Source organism: Macaca fascicularis, chromosome 3 (assembly GCF_037993035.2).
Source record: "Macaca fascicularis isolate 582-1 chromosome 3, T2T-MFA8v1.1".
In the NCBI taxonomy this organism is placed as follows: Eukaryota; Metazoa; Chordata; class Mammalia; order Primates; family Cercopithecidae; genus Macaca; species Macaca fascicularis.
In genome coordinates, this window is record NC_088377.1 from 37,700,014 (window position 1) to 37,719,556 (window position 19,543).

At 53.4% G+C, this 19,543-nt stretch overlaps 1 protein-coding gene across 6 annotated transcripts in view; it reads left to right on the forward strand.

Annotated features, from left to right (window-relative positions):
- SDK1 (sidekick cell adhesion molecule 1) overlaps nt 1-19,543 on the forward strand; it is a 963,824-nt gene that overhangs the window by 866,516 nt on the left and 77,765 nt on the right. For 4 of the 6 annotated variants that reach the window (XM_045387966.2, XM_065541579.1, XM_015447042.3 and 1 more), the window contains exons 33-35: nt 2,738-2,873; nt 4,295-4,354; nt 6,997-7,098. In XM_045387966.2, the coding sequence (XP_045243901.2) occupies nt 2,738-2,873; nt 4,295-4,354; nt 6,997-7,098 (298 nt within the window). The remainder of the gene's footprint in view (nt 1-2,737; nt 2,874-4,294; nt 4,355-6,996; nt 7,099-19,543) is intronic. The other 2 variants (XM_045387967.2, XM_015447040.3) reach the window with 1 other exon arrangement.

Consider the following 19,543-nt stretch of genomic DNA (forward strand, 5'->3'; position numbering starts at 1 on the left):
CATTTCCATCTGTAGGTTGTCCCGACAGAAAGCAAGCAGTGCCAGGGAGGGAGCGCGTATCCAGAGAAAACCTGGGATGCCCAGTTACATCTGAATTCCAGAACCATCATTTTCAGATTCTGATTTAGCGGGGTGTCTTGTTTTTTTATAGCTTAAAAAAAAAAAGCAAAAACAAGAGAGCCTCATTTGACATTGAAGTCCCGGGTTCTGGTTCAGTGGTTCTGGCCTGGTGTCTGAGCACACCCCGGCCCTGTGAAGGCGGCCAGCCGGGGCCAGAGCAGAGAGGCTGGAGCAGAGCCAGCACCAAGGTCCCCTCAGCTGCTGGTGGTAGCCAATGAAGGGTAAAGAGACAAAAAATGAAAAGCCAGCAGAAAAAAAGTCCCTCCCAGATACTAGCCCAACTCCACCTTCCATTTGAGAATTTGGAGCCAGATGCCAGGCAGCGCCGTGTCCCCGTCTCTGCTCCGTGGTGGGCAGCGGGAGTCCTCGGACCTGGGGCTGCAGCCCACAGGATGGATACGTGACCCTTGTCACTTTCTGCAAAATTGAAGAGGGCTGTGGGGCACTGACAAGCACACCATGGGGGGAACACTGGGGACTCAGACGCAGCCCCCCGAACAACAGCTCTCTCAGCCCCTGGGTTTGCACACTGGGGTCGAACACCCCTAGGCCAGGAGTGGAGCTGTGTCCAGACTGGAGTGGTGTCTAAGGGTGTGGGTTTGCGGGGCCCCTCGGATGTGGATTGCAAAGACCCAGCAAGTCCACTCAGGTGTTCCCGTTATGCTTTTCTGTGCCTGACGGGGGGATTATATCCCTTCGTGCTCTTCCTGAATTGGGAGTATCGTAGGGGAGTCAGAAAGTCCACGGAGAGGGACGGCTGCTGCAGCCCCACATGGCAGTGACCTGGGGGCTGCTTGAGCTAACGCGGTAGCAGACCTCATTTTGGAAAACCTCTGCCGGGTACACACAGTGCCCCTCTGGTGCGCGCGTGTCGCATGTTGCATGTGTGAGTGAGTGTCGTTCCTCGTTGCTACCGCAGTGCAAGCCCCCCTCGCTATCCAAGCCATTCTATCAGAGAGCCTGGGGTGCAAAGAACACCGCTTCCTCCACGTGTGGGTTTTGCCTCGTGAGTAGCAACAGCCCAAAGAGAAAGCGATTTCTCTGAACCAACCCCTTTTGGTGCCTGGGTTCAGAGAGTGAGGATCGGAGAGAGTTTGGATGCAAGGATCTGTTATTTACTGGGGCCCGCAAAACAAGTTACTACGCGTTAGGTGGTTGGAAAGAGCAGAACGTTTTCTCTCACAGCTCTGGGGGCCAGAAGTCCAAACTCAAGGTGTTGGCAGGGTCCTGCTCCCTCTGAAGGCTCCAGGGAGGATCCTTCCTGCCTCTTTCAGCTTCCTGTGGCCGACGACAATTCTTGGCGTTTTTCACTTACAGACGCATTACTCCAGTCTCTGTCCCCATCTTCATTGGTTGTTCCACCTGTGTGTCCTGTGTCCAAACTTCCCTCTTCTCATAATTTCCCTCCACTCATCAAATTAGGACCCTCCCCTTAATCCGGTACGACCTTATCATCACCAGTTGCACGTGCAAAGACCCTATTTCCAAATAAGGTCAGGTTCACAGGCGACAGGGCTTAGATTTAAGCGTGTCTTTTAGGGGGACACAGTTCAACCCACAGCAAAGGGACTCTCGTGCGGCAAGGCTGCGGCTCTGCCCGGGGAGCAGGATGGTGCTGTGGTGTGAGGGCCTCACAGTGAGCGCGGCAGCAGAAGTTCCGTGCACATCCGTCCTTGGACGAGGCTCCATGGCCTCATCTTCAGCCATCTCCTGGTCACAGCTTAGAAGGTTCCTGTTCCTTATCTCCCATCTGAGTATCCCAAGAAGAGAGACCAGATGCTCGGAGGGTCAGCACCCAGATGAGTGTGAAAACAACTCCTGTGTTTAGATTCCAGCAGGACCTGAACCTCCACTTCCTTATCTGCCTATGCTCCCTATTCCATGGGAGTCTAATGTGCATCTAATGAGTGCCTGGCCATGGCTTGGTAAGAACTGCAGGGTGAGAGCTGGATGGCAAGGGTGTGTTGGTTGCCTGGGGCAGCTGAAACAGATCACCACACCGCAAGGCGATAGGCCAGGCCAGCCATCGTACAAGGGGCCATGGGGATTCCAGCCTGAGGCCTGAGTCAGGCACAGTGGGGGTGGCCTGGCATGGGGAAGCATCAGTGAGGGGCACGGTAAGGCAGTCACAGCCTGGGTGGCCAGGGGGGTGAGAGGGAGGGTGGGGTCAGCTGGTAGGTGCTTCAAAGCAGGCCGCCTCTCGAGATTCCACCCTGCTCTGGGCTCACTGCACAGCACGCAGCCTCCTCGCCATCCGCGTCTGTCCCCAGCCTCCTGCCCCAACCTGGGGGCTCATTTGAGGATTTGAGCTGGACAGGGGACAAAGTGCTCATGTCCCGGTTGGGGGCTCATTTGAGGATTTGAGCTGGACAGGGGACAAAGTGCTCATGTCCCCACACACATGCACATGAAAACCGGCATTCTGAAAGTGGCTCCACAGCTCGGTGCTGTGCCCTGGGAGCTGCCTGGGTTCCTCTTGACGAATCTGACACCTGTCGCTGGAACCCGCGACTTCCTTCTGTGCAGCTGGCTAGTTAAACGGGTGGAGGTGAGCCCCGCTGCAGGCCAGCTGGGTTGACTCCCGTCGTGTGACCGAGTCGGTGTGATGTCTTTGCAGCCTCCGAGGGACGAAAGCCTGAACGGCCTTCTTCAGGGATACAGGATCTACTACCGGGAGCTGGAGTATGAAGCTGGGTCAGGCACCGAGGCCAAGACGCTCAAAAGCCCTATAGCTTTACGTGCTGAGCTCACAGGTGAGACTGTCCCCTCTGTCCTGGCGCGGGGAGCGAGGGTCCCAGGGGACCCTCGGCATCTGCTTAGTGCACATCATGGTGGGAAATGCCGCGGAGGAGGCTGAGAGAAGAGGCAGCCCTGCTCTTGGGAACAGGGAGCAGGCAGGTTTACCCACCAGCGGCAAGCGGAGTGCAGGTGTGCGGCAGGCCGGTGCAGCTGCGGGAGGCAGAGGGGCCTTGTCTGCCACAGACTGTGTTAAGGGGAGAGCGGTTGCCAGGCCTCCAGGGACTGCATGCTCCCCGCGTCAGTGGGGAAGGGCTTTGGGGCCTGAGATGGAGGCAGGGGGCCAGTGGGAGCCTGTTGCAAAACCCAAGTCCAGGGATAGGTCCCACCTGTCTGTACCAGGCACAGCCTCAGCATGGAGCCCGTGGTGCTCACCCTCGGGCTGATCTTGGCTCGGCCTGCACTGCGCCATGATCATTGCTCAGATGAGGGCCCAGCTGCCTTCAAGGCAGCTTCTAGAACCCTGGGGAGGGATGGCTGCCCACTCCCACCCCTCCTCTGTTGGACGGAGGTTAGAGGGGGTTCATTTCCTGGCACCCAGCAAACGGTGTCACAAAAATATTCTTTGCCCCTTGACATCTTCGTGCTGGGGACAGAGGAGGGAGCAGCTCCAGAACACACCGTGTGGACAGCGCCCTCCCACTTTCTGCCGTCCCCGTGGCATCGGGGCTGCCTGCTTCACTCGCCAAAGCCAGCTGCGGGGCCTTCCACGCACCCGGTTCCCTCCATAAGGCCACGTGTGCAGACAGCGGCAGCTCCTGAGCTCACACAGCGTGACCCCAGCACAGCGCCAGGCATGGTGTTGATGAGTGTCAGAAATGGGAAATTGCAGCACTCTGGTCTGCACTGTTGGCACACCCCGAAGGTGGCCCTTGCTGACCACCAGACAGTTACCATCTCCCTGGGCTTTGTCACAAAATCAAAACACAGCACAGTAGAAGGCCCCGGGATGCACTGGACGTATGCACCTGGTCGCGCAGCTCTCCCTGTGGTGGTTTGCTCGGCTCCTCCAGCCGGGGCTCCCTGCGTGAGCATGAGTCAGCTGCAGCTGCCCTGGGGTGACTGGGAGAAAAGGTGTCCTGCCACTTGGCACTAAGTTGTGCCAAAAACTAATGTGTTTCACTGAATCAGAGTGGTGAGGGCACCCTGCCTGTCTGGGACTGGGGTGCCTTGTGTTTATGAGGAGGTGTGGCAGCCCCCACCGGGAGCGGGTGGAAAGCTTGGGTGGCAGCGGAGTCTTTATTGCCCTGGGAGGTGCAGCGTGGGCAGTGGCTGGCATCCCAGTAAGGCACCTGTCTCCCTCGTTCCTGCCGCACATCTCCTGCAATGGCCGTGTCCCTGCGTGCTAACCGCCTTTCTGCTTTGCTTACCCCAATAGCCCAAAGCAGCTTCAAGACGGTGAACAGCAGCTCCACATCGACCATGTGTGAACTAACACGTAAGTGCGCTCTCAGCGGGAAGCCCACGCCGCGAGGCGCACACACTGTGCCCAGAGCCAGCTGGCCTCTCAGTGCAAGAGAAAACCAGCCTGGATTAATGGTTCCAGTTTCTGGAATCGCCTCTCAAACGCTGTATCTCCACATACCAAACCACCAGGGAGATAGGAAAGGAAGCTTCTAGAAACAGAGGCTGGGGAAATTTACTAATATCTGGTCTTCAAGTTTGGGACAGAGAGGAAAGCCAGATAGAACAAGATCTCTCCAGCTTCTGTATTCCTTTTTTTTTTTTTTTTTCTATTTTTTTCATTCTATTTTTTTATTCTATTTTTTTCATTCTATTTTTTTTACATTCTATTTCCAATGCCAGTCTTACTCCATCTGTTCATAATTTCAAAACTCTTTCTTTTTTTCTTTTCTTTTCTCTCTCTCTCTTTTTATTTTATTTTATTTTATTTTTTTAAAGAGACAGAGTCTCACTCTGTTGCCCAGGCTGGAGTGCAGTGGCGCGATCACGGCTCACTGCAGCCTTGAACTCCTGGCTCAAGTGATCCTCCTGCCTCAGCCCCCCAAGTAGCTGGGACTACAGGCTTGTGCCACCATGCCTGGCTAATTGTTTGTTGTTGTTGTTGTTGTTTAAGAGACAGGGTCTTGCCATGTTGTACAGGCTGGTCTTGAATGCCTGGACTCAAGCGATCCTCTTGTCTCAACCTCCCAAGATGCTAGGGCTATAGGCGTGAGCCACTGCACCCAGTCTCTTTCTTTTTTTATTGTGGTAAAATACATATAACAGAAAATGGACTTTCTTAACCATTTTTAAATGTACAGTTCAGTGGCATTAAGCACATTCAGGCCATTATGCAGCCGTCACCATCATTCTCCAGAACTTTCTCATCTTCCCAAACTGAAACTGTCCCTGTTACATACTAACTCCTTATACCCCATCCCCACCAGCACCCACATTCAACTTTCTGTCTGGATGGATTCGACAACTCTGGGGACCTCGTAGAAGGGGAATCATGTAGTATTTGTCTTTTCGTGGCTGGCTTATTTCATGAGCTTAACGTCTTCAAGGTCCATGCATGTCAGGGCAGGCGTCAGAATCTTAGTCAAGACTAAATAATATCCTGTCGAATGAAAGACCACATTTTGTTTATCCGCTCAGCCTCCCTTCGCCCTTTAAACAAACCGTGTTGTTTCTCCTTTGATTCCTAGCTAGGGAGGAGTTTCAAAATCCAACTCAGGGGCTAGACATGGAGCCATAATGTGATCGACTTCAACAGGGAACTTGGCCAGTTTGGGAAGTGGACCAGGCAGGAGGGAGGGGCTGGCCCTCCCCGAGCCTGCTGTGTTCCAGCATCCTGCAGGGGTGGGGGTGATATGCAGGGCAGCACAGGTCCAGCATGGCCCAAGCGCACCACCATCCGCACCAGCACAGAGGTGCCAGGCACACACGCGGGGCCTCGGAAAAGCCAAGCCACCCACAGAGCAGTGTTAACCAGTGGGAGAACATTCCAGAATGTTTTGGCTTAAAGGTCAACGACTCTCACCCTGTCACTTACTGCAGAGCTGGCGCGTGGCCCCCTGCCCCGGGGAGCTCTCTGTGTGCGGCAGCCCACGCCCGTTCTTTCCCAGGACACAGCCACTAAGGTCTCAGAGGCCTTTGGTTACCAGTGTCTTTCCACATTCCATTTTCAATGCCACAGTCTTACTCCATCTGTGCATAATTTCAAGGAGAGATTCTGAACCAAAAGGCAGGCCCAGGTTATGTTCTCTATTCTATATCAGGGGTCTCCAACCACTTTGACACCAGGGGTGGGTTTTGTGGCAGACAGTTTTTCCATAGACCAGGTGGTGGGGGATGGTTTTGGGAGGATGCAAGCGCATCCCACTTGTTGTGCACTTTATTTCTATTATTAGTACATTGTAATATCGAATGAAATAATCCTACAACTCACCATCGTGTGGAATCAGTGGGAGCCCTGAGCTTGTTTTCCTGCAACTAGACAGTCCCATCTTGCGGGGAGTGGAGACAGTGACAGATCATCAGGCATTAGATTCTCGTAAGAGTGCAAACCCTATTGGGAACCGCATGTGCGAGGGAGCGAGGTTGTGCAAGGAATAAGGAGCGCACAACCTAGATCCCTTGCACGCACAGCTCCCACTAGGGTTTGCACTTCTATGAGAATCTAAGCTGACCTGACAGAAGGCAGAGCTCAGGTGCAATGCAAGAGATGGGGAGCAGCTCTCAATACCCATGAAGCTTTGCTCCCTCACCCACCACTCACCTCCTGCTTTGCAACCTGGTTCTTCACAGGTCATGGTTAGTGGCCCAGGGGTTGGGGACCTCTGTTCTAAATCCTTTACTTTAGAGGAGGGAGCTCCATGCCCATGCTGCCTTTTACCTGAACACAGGACAGGATGGATGTGTCTTTTTCTTAAAGGTGGTGGGTGCTTAATTAATATGGAGGAGAGAAGAAGGGTGCCCTGGTCACAGAAGATGCAGGCATTTCACAGATTTCTAACAATCCTCGCTCCTCTCCTTGGAGGGTGCTGCTTGCTTCATTGTGGTTCATAGGGGGAACTTTGGAAGAACAGAAGGTGTCCTGGTGGAAGCTGATCCGTGTTTCCTTCAACCCTGCAGATTTAAAGAAGTACCGGCGCTATGAAGTAATAATGACTGCCTATAACATCATTGGTGAGAGCCCAGCCAGCGCACCCGTGGAGGTCTTTGTCGGCGAGGCTGGTAAGCTCTGTGCACCTCCAACCCCACTGCCAGAGAGGGCCACAGTGGTGGGGACAGCCAAGCATGCTGTGCCCAAGCCCCTCAGGTGTCCAGCAGTGTTCTTCCTCCTTGAACATGTTGCTGCCAGGGCCGAGGTCTCCATGCCACTGGCAGGAAAAGATGGGCTCAGCTGAGAGGTGGAATTTCCTGACAGCTTCAGTGAATGGTCAAGTCTTGCTTTTGCGACCTCAAGGGTTTGTTGGATACCTGGGGCCGTCATATTTACTGTGGCTTTGCTCTACGAGCGTGGCGTTAACTCAGTGGGGATCTAGGTGTGTGGGAAATGGAACCTCGTTATCGGGAGGGGTAAATGTTTGTATCTGCATCGGTCCTTCAGTGGGCTTCGGCAGTGGCCTGATGACCGGAACCAGCCTGGTAACCTGGTAACAGCCCATTCTCTGCCCAGGTGCCCTGAGCCCCCTGGATCCTGGCGTCCTACCCCCGAGCGCAGGTCTGGGAAAGCCACATGGGCCATTGTCTCCACCCCTTTTAGATAAGATGTGACTCTTGGGTCCGATTCAAGGGACTCTGCCTTCTGTGGGGCTCATAGTGGGAAGGAACGTCTGTTTTTAGATCAGATCCTGTCCCTATCCCTCTCTGGGCCCAGTGTGCCTCAGGTAATGACAGCAACGCCCTCCCTTCGGCCGAGGAGACCACAGAAGCTCACCCTCCTCGCTGGATGGTGACTTGAAAGAGTTCCCTGATTTCACTCAGAGCCTGGTGTTCCTGCTCCGTTCCGCTGGTGCAGATTTAGAAGGGTGTTGCTTCAGGTCTGAAATAATTAGAGTGTCCCTGAGGACAGAGGCTCAGCCCAGCAGGAGCTGCGGACTGCGGGAGCCAGAGGAGGGAAACACATCAGATGACCTTTTGCAATTGGGAAGGGTTATGATTATGAACCAATCAATAGCACCAAGGGTCAAGCCCAGCAGATTTTTTCCAGAATGGCCAAGCAGTATTTGCATACAAATGAGGATGCATGGAGAGAGGCACCAAGAGCATAGGGTATTTCTGCCTCTCTTTGCACGAAAATGTGTTCAAAGGGGTCACTCAGAGCCACCGAGGTACAGCTCGGCATTCCCTCAGGGATGGACCTGGCTGTACAAGAGCCCCCCCATGGTGGGGCCAAGGGTGCTGTCAGGAAGGGGTGTCAGGGTGCCATCAGTAACGGGTGGGTGTCACTGCAGACAGTGACTACGGCAGATTCTGTGCTCTCCAGTTGTATTCAGGTGACTGGGCCCCAGTTGGCCCCCATGGCTGGGGGTGGGTCAGCCTGTGGCATGGGGGGAGCACAGGACAGGAGGATCGGGAACCGCAGTGTCTGAACTGCAAGCAGCATGTGTGGGTGTCGGAGCTCTGCCTTAGGGTTCACCTGTGCCCAGGGGTAGGACGCCAGGATCCAGGGGGCTCAGGGCACCTGGGCAGGCCCTGAGTGTCAGGGACCGAGGCAGACGTCCAGAGAAAAGAGCTTCAGCAAGCGAGGGGTGCCAGGAAGGGGTTCAGGAAGCCAGGGGTGGCGTGGGAAACTGGGGGGTCACGCCAGGGCCAGCCAAGCGGCAATGAGACTGGATGCCCAGCGCCCGGCTCCAGGTCTGTGCCCAGCACCCGGCTCCAGCTCTGTGCCCAGCACCCAGCTCCAGTTCCAGGGTCTGTGCTGTTTGTATCTTAGTTCCTTCTCACACTGCTGTAAAGGGACAGGGTAATTTATAAGAAAAGATGTTTACTTGGCTCACAATTCTGCAGGTTGCACAGGAAGCATGGTGGTCTCTGCTTCCGGGGCGGCCTCAGGAAGCCTCCAATCATGGTAGAAGGCGAAGGGGCAGCAGGCATCTCACACGGCACAAAGAGGAGCAAGCGAGAGCGAGGGGGAGGTGCCACATGTTTAATGACCAGATCTCATGAGAACTAAGCCATTCATGAGAAACCCACCTCCATGTCCCCATCCCCTCCCGCCAGGCCCCACCTCCACATTGGGGATTATAGCTCGACATGAGATTTGGGCAGGGACACATCCAGACCATATGGGTCTGTCATTGTGGTAAGATGCGTGTAACATGTAAACCATCCTCTGTGTGCAATTCAGCGGCATTCAGAATGTTGAGCAGCCATCACCAACATCCACCGCTGGGACTTTCTCTTCTTCCCAAACAGAAATCCCATACCTATTAAGCAGGCCCCCTTTTCCCTCTGTTCCCATCCTGGGCAGCCTCTCACTTACTCTCTGTCACTGCAAATTCACCTGTTCTCAGTACTTCTTACAAATGGAGCCGTGCGATGCTTGTCTTTCTGTGTCTGGATCCTTGCCCTCGGCATGAGGTTTTTGAGGTTCACCCGAGTTGTAGCAGATGTCGGAATTTCCTTCCTTTTCATGGCTCAGTAATATTCCATTGCATGCATTTACCATATTTGGTGTGTCTGCTCCTCCAGGGATGGTCACTCAGGGGCCTTCCCCCTTTTAGACTTGTGAGTGTGCTGCTGTGAGTGGGGGAGCAAAGGGCTTTTTAGCAGTGCGGAGCTGAGACAGCCCAGGTGTGGGGAGGCAGCTGCAGAGGCTGCAGGTGGGCCCGGCCTCTGAGGTTAGCATCACGGTGCAATGTGGCTTCTCCCTTCCCCACTGGGCCCCCATCTCCCTTCCCTCCCCTCCCCACATGTATGTCCCTGCTCCAGCCCTCCCTTCCAGAGGCCTGCCCTTCTTCGCCCCCTCCTCTTCAGCATACGCACGCCCTCCACATGACTCACCTCTGCCCAGAGGCCTGGGCTCTGCCACCTGCACCCTTTGCAGTCCCACAGAAGGGAAAGGAAAGCCTACTTGCTGTGCCCACGCCACCAAGGCCTTTTCCACGCACACATACAAGCTCCACGTGGCCATGCTGCACTGCCCACAGAGCTCGAAGGCAGGTGCTGAGAGTCAGCAGAGCCGGTTCCCACAGCGTCATACCCACCCGGAGTGCCCTGTGCAGCCCCTCCAGTTTAACTTGGTTGAGGCCTGAAGCACCCTTTTTGCATTTTTTTTTCTTTTTTTGAGATGGTGTCTTGCTCTGTCACCCAGGCTGGAGTGCAGTGGCATGATCTCAGCTCACTGCAACCTCCACGTCCACTTGAGAGAATTGCTCTCAAGTAATTCTCCTGCCTCAGCCTCCTGAGTAGCTGGGATTACAGGCACCCACCACCACGTCCGGCTAATTTTTTGTGTTTTTAGTAGAGGCAGGGTTTCACCGTGTTAGCCAGGATGATCTCGATCTCCTGACCTCACAGTCTGCTCACCTCAGCCTCCCAAAGTGCCGTTTAGGCTTTTATCCCCGGAGGAGCAGCTGCTGCTGCCCCCAGGAAGCCCTCTCTGTCCCCTCCCTCTAGGTGGGGCTGAGATTTCTCCTCTGTGCTGTATCCTGGGTGCTTCGTGCACAGCTCTGCCTTCCCCCCAGCAGCGGGACTGTCTTCTCTCTAATGCTGCTCCTCCCCCTTAGACCACAGCTGCTTCATCCCCAACAGCTCCTCACCCCAGGGTTATTGCCACAGGTGCTCAGAATATCTTTGTCATTCGGGCAAATCCCAAACTTCCACAGGGCAGGAGAGCAGCCGGGGAAACCTTGCACCCAGGGACGTGTCCTGGAGACAAGGCCTCCCAGATGCACTGAGATGAAGGCAGGTGGAATCAGTGTCTCATCGCAGGGCTGCAGGGAAGGCTAATCAGAAGCTCCTCATCCTGAGGAAGGGGAGGGAGAAGGAACGGGTGGCTCTGTCCCCATAACAGCAGATAACACTGTCACCATCTGCCACACAGGCACTCATGTCCTGGGCTGGTCTTTCCATGGGGCTCCTTCCTGAGGCTCCTGGCAGTAGGGAGGGAGAGGCAGAGCTGGTGAGGGTGCACAGGCTGGCAGAAGCTGTGCATCCACTTTAGGGCCCTGGCAGGCGGGGAGCAGCGCCAGGAGCCGGGGTTCACACAAGGGAATGTAACCGCCCAGCAGGCTCCTCCTGCCTGCCACACAGACAAAACCAGTTCACTGAGCCCATGGTATTGCAGTAAAGACAGAGTTTAATTAGAGCCCAGCCACGTGGGGGAACCAGAGTTCTCACTGGAGTCAGTCTCCCTGAGGGCTCAGAGGTTAGACTTTTCCAGGACAGTTTGGTGGGCGTTCGGGCTGGGGAGCAGGTGCTGCTGATTGGCTGGGGATGCCGTCACAGGGTGTGAGAAATGGTCCTCACCTGCTGAGTCCACCTCTGAGTGGGGCCACAGGACCGCCTGAGCTGTGAGTCATGAATCCAGGTAGGGTCAGTCCGTTTTCAGAATGCAAAAGTCTGAAAAGCATCTCCAAAGATCAATCTTAGTTTCCATAATAGTGATGTTATCTTTAGAAGCAACTGGGGAAGTCACTAATCTTGTGACCTCTGGTCACATGACTCCTGAGCAGTGAGGGATTATAGCTTATGGGCTGGGTGTGGTGGCTCACGCCTGTCATCCCAGCACTTTGGGAGGCTGAGGCGGGTGAATCACCAGGTCAGGAGTTCAAGACCAGCCTGGATAACATGGTGAAACCCCATCTCTACTAAAAATACAAAAAATTAGCTGGGCATGGTGGCACCTGCCTATAATCCCAGCTACTCAGGAGGCTGAGGCAGGAGAATCGCTTGAACTGGGACCCAGGAGGCAGAGGTTGCAGTGAGCCAAAATCGCACCACTGCACTCCAGCCTGGGTGACAGAGTGACTCCATCTCAAAAAAAAAAAAAAGGAGGCTTACATTTTAGCTGAGTTCAGGCTTCTCCCATACTCCTAATCTCTCAGCCTTTTATTAGTTTTACAAAGCCAGTTTCCACCCCTAAATGAGGAGGGGGATTGGCTTTAGGGAAGGATCATTATCAGCCTTGCTGTAAGTTAAACTAAAAATTAAATTCCTAGACACGGCCCCTGCATCCAGGTCTCTGCTCTGCCCCACCCATCGGATGGGGCTTGGCTCTTGCACACCCAGAACAACTCACGCGTCTCCCGCGCCAGGCCTGGCAGTGCCACCCCTGCAGGTGAACACCTCAGCTGTTGTTCGGCCTCAGCACACTCCTCCAGGCTCTGTGTTTACACTGCAGAGAGTTTCCTGGAAGGAGAAAGCCGGTTCGTCATTCCCTTTCTAGCCTCTCCTTCTCACAGCCCAAGTACCTGCCTTGTAATAACCCTAATCTGCTGAGGAGAGACACTGCGAACGTATTGACTTAGAGCAAGTAGGCCTTCAGAAAAGGAAATTAAATTGGGCCTGCTTCCGTCGCCTCGGCTGGAAGCTTCAGAGCATCACAAACTCGTGGGCCCGAAATGCTCAAAGGCTTTTATGAAAACTAAGACTTTGCTATGGGCCTATAGGTAAACGTGCACGTCCAAGCGTCGGCTCTACCATTTACTGCCTGCGTGACCACGGGCAAGTCGCTTAACCCTTCTGAGTCCGGCCTTGAGACCTCGTGCTGCTGTGGGGAGACCTGTGAGTGAGGAGACTCAGGTTCTGGCTTCATTGCTGCCATTATCACACCAGTCCTGCTCACAAGATGAGTGTCCAGAATGTGCCTGGCCTGGGGTCAGCCCCCAGTCAGTATTTGGTGAATGACGGGGACCCTGGGTGAGTGACTCGGTTTGTCTGGCCTCATCTGTAAAATGATGAAATGTTCAGAATAGATGATCTCTGGGTCCCCTCAAGTTCAAATACATGATACTTAAATCTGTTTAACCTCAGAGAGAAAGGGTCATTTTTAGATTTTTAGCTGAGATTGATGTACAAGCCCAGGCATTACAAATTGGTAAAAATAATACATCGGTAAGGAGTGCAGTATGCAGGAGGTAGGACCCAACACCAGCAAGCTTAAGCTGGAAGAATCATTATTAACTCCTGCACTGGAAGAGTTGCAGAGCCTGTGACAGCTTCAGGCATGGCTGGATCCAGCGCCCCAGCACGCTGCTCCATGTGGCCTCTTGGATCCACTTTCCTCCTAGTTGGCTCCTTCCTTGGTCAGGCTCTTCATCAAGGTTGCCATACAGCCCTAGGCACAGAGAACTTCCCTTTTCTGCAGTGGAAGTCCACTGGCTGTCTTCAGCCTGCCCTTAGTTGCATATCTGTCCCCCAACTATTTGCTACAGCCAACGTCCTGAGGTTTCCAAAGCCAGGGAGGCGTCATCTCTGCCTAGACCACGTGGGCCAACTGTGAGGCAAGAGGGTCCCTAGAGGAGATCCAGTGCCACCGTCAGAAGAAGAGGACCCGGGCATTCACCATGACAGCTGTCCTGCAGTGCTGATGGGCAGAGTTTGACTAGGTGGCCAGAACTTTTCCTGGTGGAGGTATGGGCAGTGTCTGTGGCTTCCTCAGCAGGAGAGCTGTTCAGATGACCCAGCCAGAGTTCCGGGCCCAGCTCCACGTTCCGCAGCATTCCGGGCACTGTGGGGTATAAAGGAACCATGCTCCAGCCTTCCAGACACTCACTATTCATGGACGGACCCTGGTCTCAGGATAAGCCTGCACTCCTGCCCAGACCCCAAGCAGGCATCTCAGCCCCTGCCTGTATTTCCAGAGCCCCCAGGCTCCCCCTTCCTTGAGCATGTGCCCCCTCACCCATACCAAGCTGTGTCCGCCTGGGATGACCGCTCCCCACTCCCGTCCCTGGCAGGACACACAGTCCTCCCTCCCACGCAGCCCTGCATCCACACTAGCCCTTGGAGGGGCAGCTGTCTTCTCTCTCCCGGGCGGAACTAGCTGTTTCTTCCTCTGCTCCAGAACATGCTGCATACGCAGCTCTTTGCATATCCACCTGAGGACGGGTCTTTTTCTCTCTGAGTTCCACGAGGGCAGGGATCCCTCTTATCCCCAGAACCTTAGCATAAGGCCAGAACACAGAAAACATTCTGAAGATGTTAGAGGAAGGGAGGAAGGGAGAGAAACACATTTAGACAGGAAGGGAGGAAGGAGAGGAGCAACAGGCATAGCCCAGGCCACCAGCCCAGAAGCACAAGTGACTGAGTGACTCCTGAGTTCGAAGCGGGGATGGAGCAGCCCCAAGGCCCAGGGAGCTCAGGGAGGGCCTAAAGCAAGGCTTCCTGTCCAGAGGTGCCCGGCCCAGCTCTCCTGTTTGCCCTGCAACCACTGTGCTTTCCCAGGAGCTCTAAAACAATGAAAACTTTCAAACAAAACAAAACAGCAAAGCTGGCCTCACACGCCAAACAAAGCCCATGGTTTTCTGTTCGTTTCTGAATCCACGCTGACCGAAAACTGATCCAGCCCCAGTTGTGTTGTGGGGACAGTAGGGGCAGGCAGGTTCTACCCACTCTGCCATGGGGGATCCTGGCGCAGACAAGCATGGCCTCCAGCCTAGCTCCCAGGAACTGCAAGAGCGAGGCCCCCTCTCCTAGAGCAGGGCCCTCTGACACCCACACCGGCCGCTGGGACCCCTCGTGCGGCTTTGTCATCCCCAGGATCGCTCTTTCGCCAGAGTTCATGGCAGCTGCCCAAGGACAGAGCCTCCAAATAAAAAGAGGTGCCATGTCCCCACACAGGCCATCTCCTTGGAGCCTGTGGCCTCGTGGTTCCCTCGACCCTTAGCTCATCCCTGGAGCCAGCTCACCTTCCCCACCTGCTGAGCCCTGCTACCGACGGTTCGGGTCACTCGGCGGTCCTGGGGGCTTCCGGGGCCTACAGCTGGGAAGCTGGGTTGGGGTGAATCAGGAGGAAGGATAAATCAATGAGTAAAGCCCCCGACTGCTCCAGCTTCCCAGGGAAAGAACAGAAGCCCCCAGCCCACCTCACCAAGCCCTCAAATGCTGTGAGCATGCCTGCTGTCTGCCCGCCCAGTGAGTCTAGGAGGTGCCTCGGAATCTCCTGGGCCCCTGTAGACAGTGCGGGCACAGGCATGGCCCTTCTCTGGGGAGGAAGGTGCCCCTCCCAGCCTCCTCCTCCACAGGCTTTCTCCAGATCTTGCCCTGTGCTTTGGGGTCTAGTAGTAGACAGACCTGGGATGGCCACCCCTGGCGTCTGTAGCCTCCTTCTGGGGGCTGCAAGTAGTGGGGGCTCCAGCATGTCTACATAGGAGGGGCTCAAGAGCCTCACTGTGATTCAGAGTGGGGCTTGGGACCCATCTTGACTGTGTTTGCGGCCCGGGTTGTGTGCATGTCGGGTGCATTATGTCTGTGTGAGGGGGTGTGAGACAGGACAGGTGGGCTCGCTGCTGCATGAGGCACGGGGGCCAAGGCCAGGGATGAGGCAGGGGGCACCAGATGGAGTGGGCAGGGCTGGGTCCCAGGTGGGGGTAAACCTCCATAGATAACCCATTATTACCATTATTTTCCATCATCCAATACATTTGCACAAGGCTATGAGTCCAGCACCTTGCTATTAGAAATGAAGCTACTCTGAACACTGTTACAAATCTTTTCCAACATCTCCAATGCCTGCCTTGGGATAAAACGCTAGAAGCAGAATTTCTGGTCCAATGACATGAACATTTTTCACCTTTGAAATACTTCAACTAATTGACACTCTGCAGCGGTGACCAGATACAGGTCTCAGGGTCCATTCCTCTTCCCTCCTGCTTTTAAATCTTTCCTAGTTTGTTAGGCAAAATGGTATCTCATTATTATTTTCCTAGATGGGCTTTTAAATGACTGGTCTGTGATTAAATGCCTGTGGAGCTCATGGTCATTTTTCCCATGGGGGGTCTGTTACAAGGTAAACAGACCCAAAATGTTTGAAGAGTTTCTTTGAGCAGACAGCAATTTATGAATCAGGCAGCACCAATCCAAAGGTGCTTTGGGGTTCTGCAGAGGGAACACAAGGGGAAGGTTTTCATGGTGTGAACATGGGAGCTGGACAAAGAAAATACTTGATTTAAGACTATGTTGTTGCCTTCTTTGGTCTCAACTGTTAGAAAATCCCTAGTTGTACTGGTTTTCATGCTACTGATAAAGACATACCCAAGAGTGGGTAATTTGTAAAGTAAAAGAGGTTGAATGGACTCACAGTTCCACGTGGCTAGGGAGGCCTCACTATCATGGTGGAAGGCGAAAGGCACATCTTATATGGTGGCAGGCAAGAGAGAATGAGAGCCAACCCCTTATAAAATCAACTCTCATGAGACTTATTCACTACCATGAGAACAGCATGGGGGAAACCACGCCCATGATTCAGTTCGCTCTCACTGGGCCTCTTTCACAACATGTGGGAATGATGGGAGCTATAATTCAAGGTGAGATTTGGGTAGGGACACAGCCCAACCATATCACGAGTTGTATATCTGCCTTTAGTTGCATCTCTATCTCCAAACTAGTTGCTACAGCCAACGTCCTGAGGTGCCCTCAGTAAGTTGCTGGCAGCTTCTGATTGGTTGGGCTTAAGTTTTATTTTTCTTTAATATGGGCATTTACAAGAAATAGCCCAGGTTCAGTTTTGTTTAGGTTTGCAGAACCAGCAAGGTCAAGGTTGTCTCCATGGCTTAACGGACTTTGCTCAGGGGATTCTCAAGCCTGGTCTCCATTTTATTTTATTTTAATGGGTCCCAGTGTTTCATGTTGGTTTTTTGGAGTTTCTTATGTATTAGGGATATCATGTTTGATCATGTTTATGGCAAATACTTTTCCCTTTCTGTTGTTTGTCTTTAATTTTATTGTGTTTAAATGTGTGTGCTCAAACCTCCAGATCTGAGGCATCTTTCTTTCCTATTTTGAGACCAAGTAAATATTCACCCAGATTTTTAAAAATAATATTCATGGTTTAATATTTTCCATTAAACTCTTTCGTCCTCCTGGAATTAATTCTGAGCCTGGCGTGAAGTGAGCTTCTAAATAGATCACTTGTTTCCAGAGACGTTTTTTCCCCGGAAACCATTTATTGATTTTTAATTTCTTTGTGATGCATCTTAATCATGTTTTAAATTCTTACACACAGTCAAGTCTGTCTGAGGACGTTCCTTCGTTCCACAGACATCTTTGCCCTGGTACCTCTAAAGCTTTCATTTGTATCAGTTTATTACACATTTTTTTCATGTTTAGGAGAGCTTGTCTTATTCCTCTTTGTTTTCTAACATTTCTCAGCCATTCTATGAATTTTACAATCATTTTGGCAGGTTCTCAAAAAAAAGCAAATGCTCCTGGGATTTTGATGGAAAGGTGTTAAATAGGAAAGGGATTTGGAAATGCCTGCCGTCCTCCTCCTCTTCGTCTGTCCGTGCTTGCTCCCGGGAGCTGGCCATCCCTCCAGCACTATGCTGCTGGCCTGGCAGTGCTCCTGGTGTAGGTCCTGCTGTTGCTTGTCAAGCCATTCCTGGCAGTTTTATTGCAGCGGTTGCTGTGAGCCTGGATATTGTAATGGCTTGTCCCTGCTCTGCCCACCGCCGATCGCAGCTTGAGACTGAGGCTCACATGGTTACTCAGGCATGTTAAATATTAGTCCAGCAAAAGGAGCAACATAGGTTTTCCCCAAAAAGGGAGCCAGGACTTGCTTTTTTTCTACACCCAATGGAGAGTGGCTGCTGAGCTCAGGTCAGAGCCCAGTGTCCAGCACTATGGCCTTTAGCCCCACAAATTTCACCAAAAAAAGAAGACAGACCAACACCCACGCTCAGCATTTAAAATCACTGGGCGGGGCGGGCATGGTGGCCCGTGCCTGTAATCCTAGCACTTTGAGAGGCCGAGGCGGGCGGATCACTTGAGGTCAGGAGTTTGAGACCAGCCTGGCAAAACCCCATCTCTACTAAAAATACAAACATTAGCTGGAAATCGCTTGAACCCGGGAGGCAGAGGTTGCAGTGAGCCGAGATTGTGCCACTGCACTCCAGCCAGGGCAATTGAGTGAGACTCTCTCTCACAAAATAAATACAATAAAATCACTTGGTGGCTTTAGGTGGTGTTTTTTTGCTTACGGTGTACATGTGGCTATGGAAGACAGAGAAGTGTCTTGAAAATATTTGTTTGCTTTTTTTTTTTCTAAGAAAGAAAAAATTGTCATACAATATGGGTCCTACCTTTCTTCCAAGTGTGCCAAGTTTTTAATTACTGTTGGTTGGAATGAGAGAAAAAAAAAAAAATAGCACAGCTTCTAGCTGTTTCAGCTCCCCCTAGTGACAAATGAAGCCAGTCCTAGTGCCTATTAAGTGAAATTAAAAGGATTCAGTGATGCTAGTTTGAAAACATGTGTTTGTAGGGAAGAGTGAATGGCACTTGTTTACAGGGTAATGAACGTCACAACCCCCTACTTCACAGGCTACAATATCTCATCCTCGACATTCTGAGGGCTTCCTGGGTAATTATTAACATATCACGCGATAATGACATCCTGCAAACCACAGGCCGCCCCTGTCATTTCTGTGGCCAGTCTCTCCAGCTGATGCCGGTGGGGCGGGCTGCGTGCAGGGCCATCTACGTGACCCTGGATGATGGATGAACATCTGCCGAGAGCCTACTGTGCGCTGGGCACAGATGGTCACCATCCCCTGGGTGGGAGCCGTTGCTCTGTTTCACAGACGAGAGTGATGAGCCAGCTTTATCTGAGGTCTGCAGGTGGCTCCCTGGGCTCCGTCCCACCCTCTGGGCTGCAGCTCGTGTTATTTCAGACGTTCCCTTCATGCACAAACGCACTAAGAAGCCCTCGCCAAGGAGTGCAGAGTGGAGAGGTTCTGAGATGCAGGTGCCTCTGCCGTGGGGGTGATTCTCCAGGGCACTGCACCCGGCCCACAGCAGGCCGTGCACAGGCATTGCTGAGTGACTGGGAGGTTGGCCCACCCCTTCCCCATGCCAGGGAGGATCTCAGGACTCACCGCTTCCTTCAGGCTCTCTGCAGCATACGCTATCCCGGGACACCCTCTTGCTGAGGCCTGTGGGGGGCCTTGTTGCGATTTCCCTAACTAGAAGTTAAACAACAGAAAAATCCCAGGAGCCAGCACCCCAAAAGCACCATGGGGATGCAATGCCAAGAAGAGTGGGTGAGAAGGACCGTGAAGGGCGGGTGATAGGAGCAGCTGCTCAGGGAGCTCAGGTGCTCCCAGGAGGGAACTGTGGTGCCCCGAGGCAGACACAGCCCCCAGAGGGAGGATATGGCCCTGGCCCCAGCCTCATCAATGTTGGGCCAGAGGGCAGGGAGGCGCCGTGCTCATGGGTGTGAGCCTAACCAGGCCTCTCTGGGCGGGGGCTCTCAGGGAAGCCTCTGGTGTGTCCACCCATCCTCTACACTTCTGCTGGGGTGACCCTTGTGAAATGCAAATCCCATCCCCTCACTTTCTGTTTCCACCCTTCAGGAGATCCCCATTGTGTATGGGGGAAAAATTAAATCCACTCCTGAGACTGGCCCCAGGGACCCTGAGGTCCTGCCAGGCCCACCCCCGCCGTGGTCACAGTGGGCGTCCTTCTGGCCCCAGGCCGGTGTTCCCTTTTGTGCTCAGGCTTCACACGCACAGCC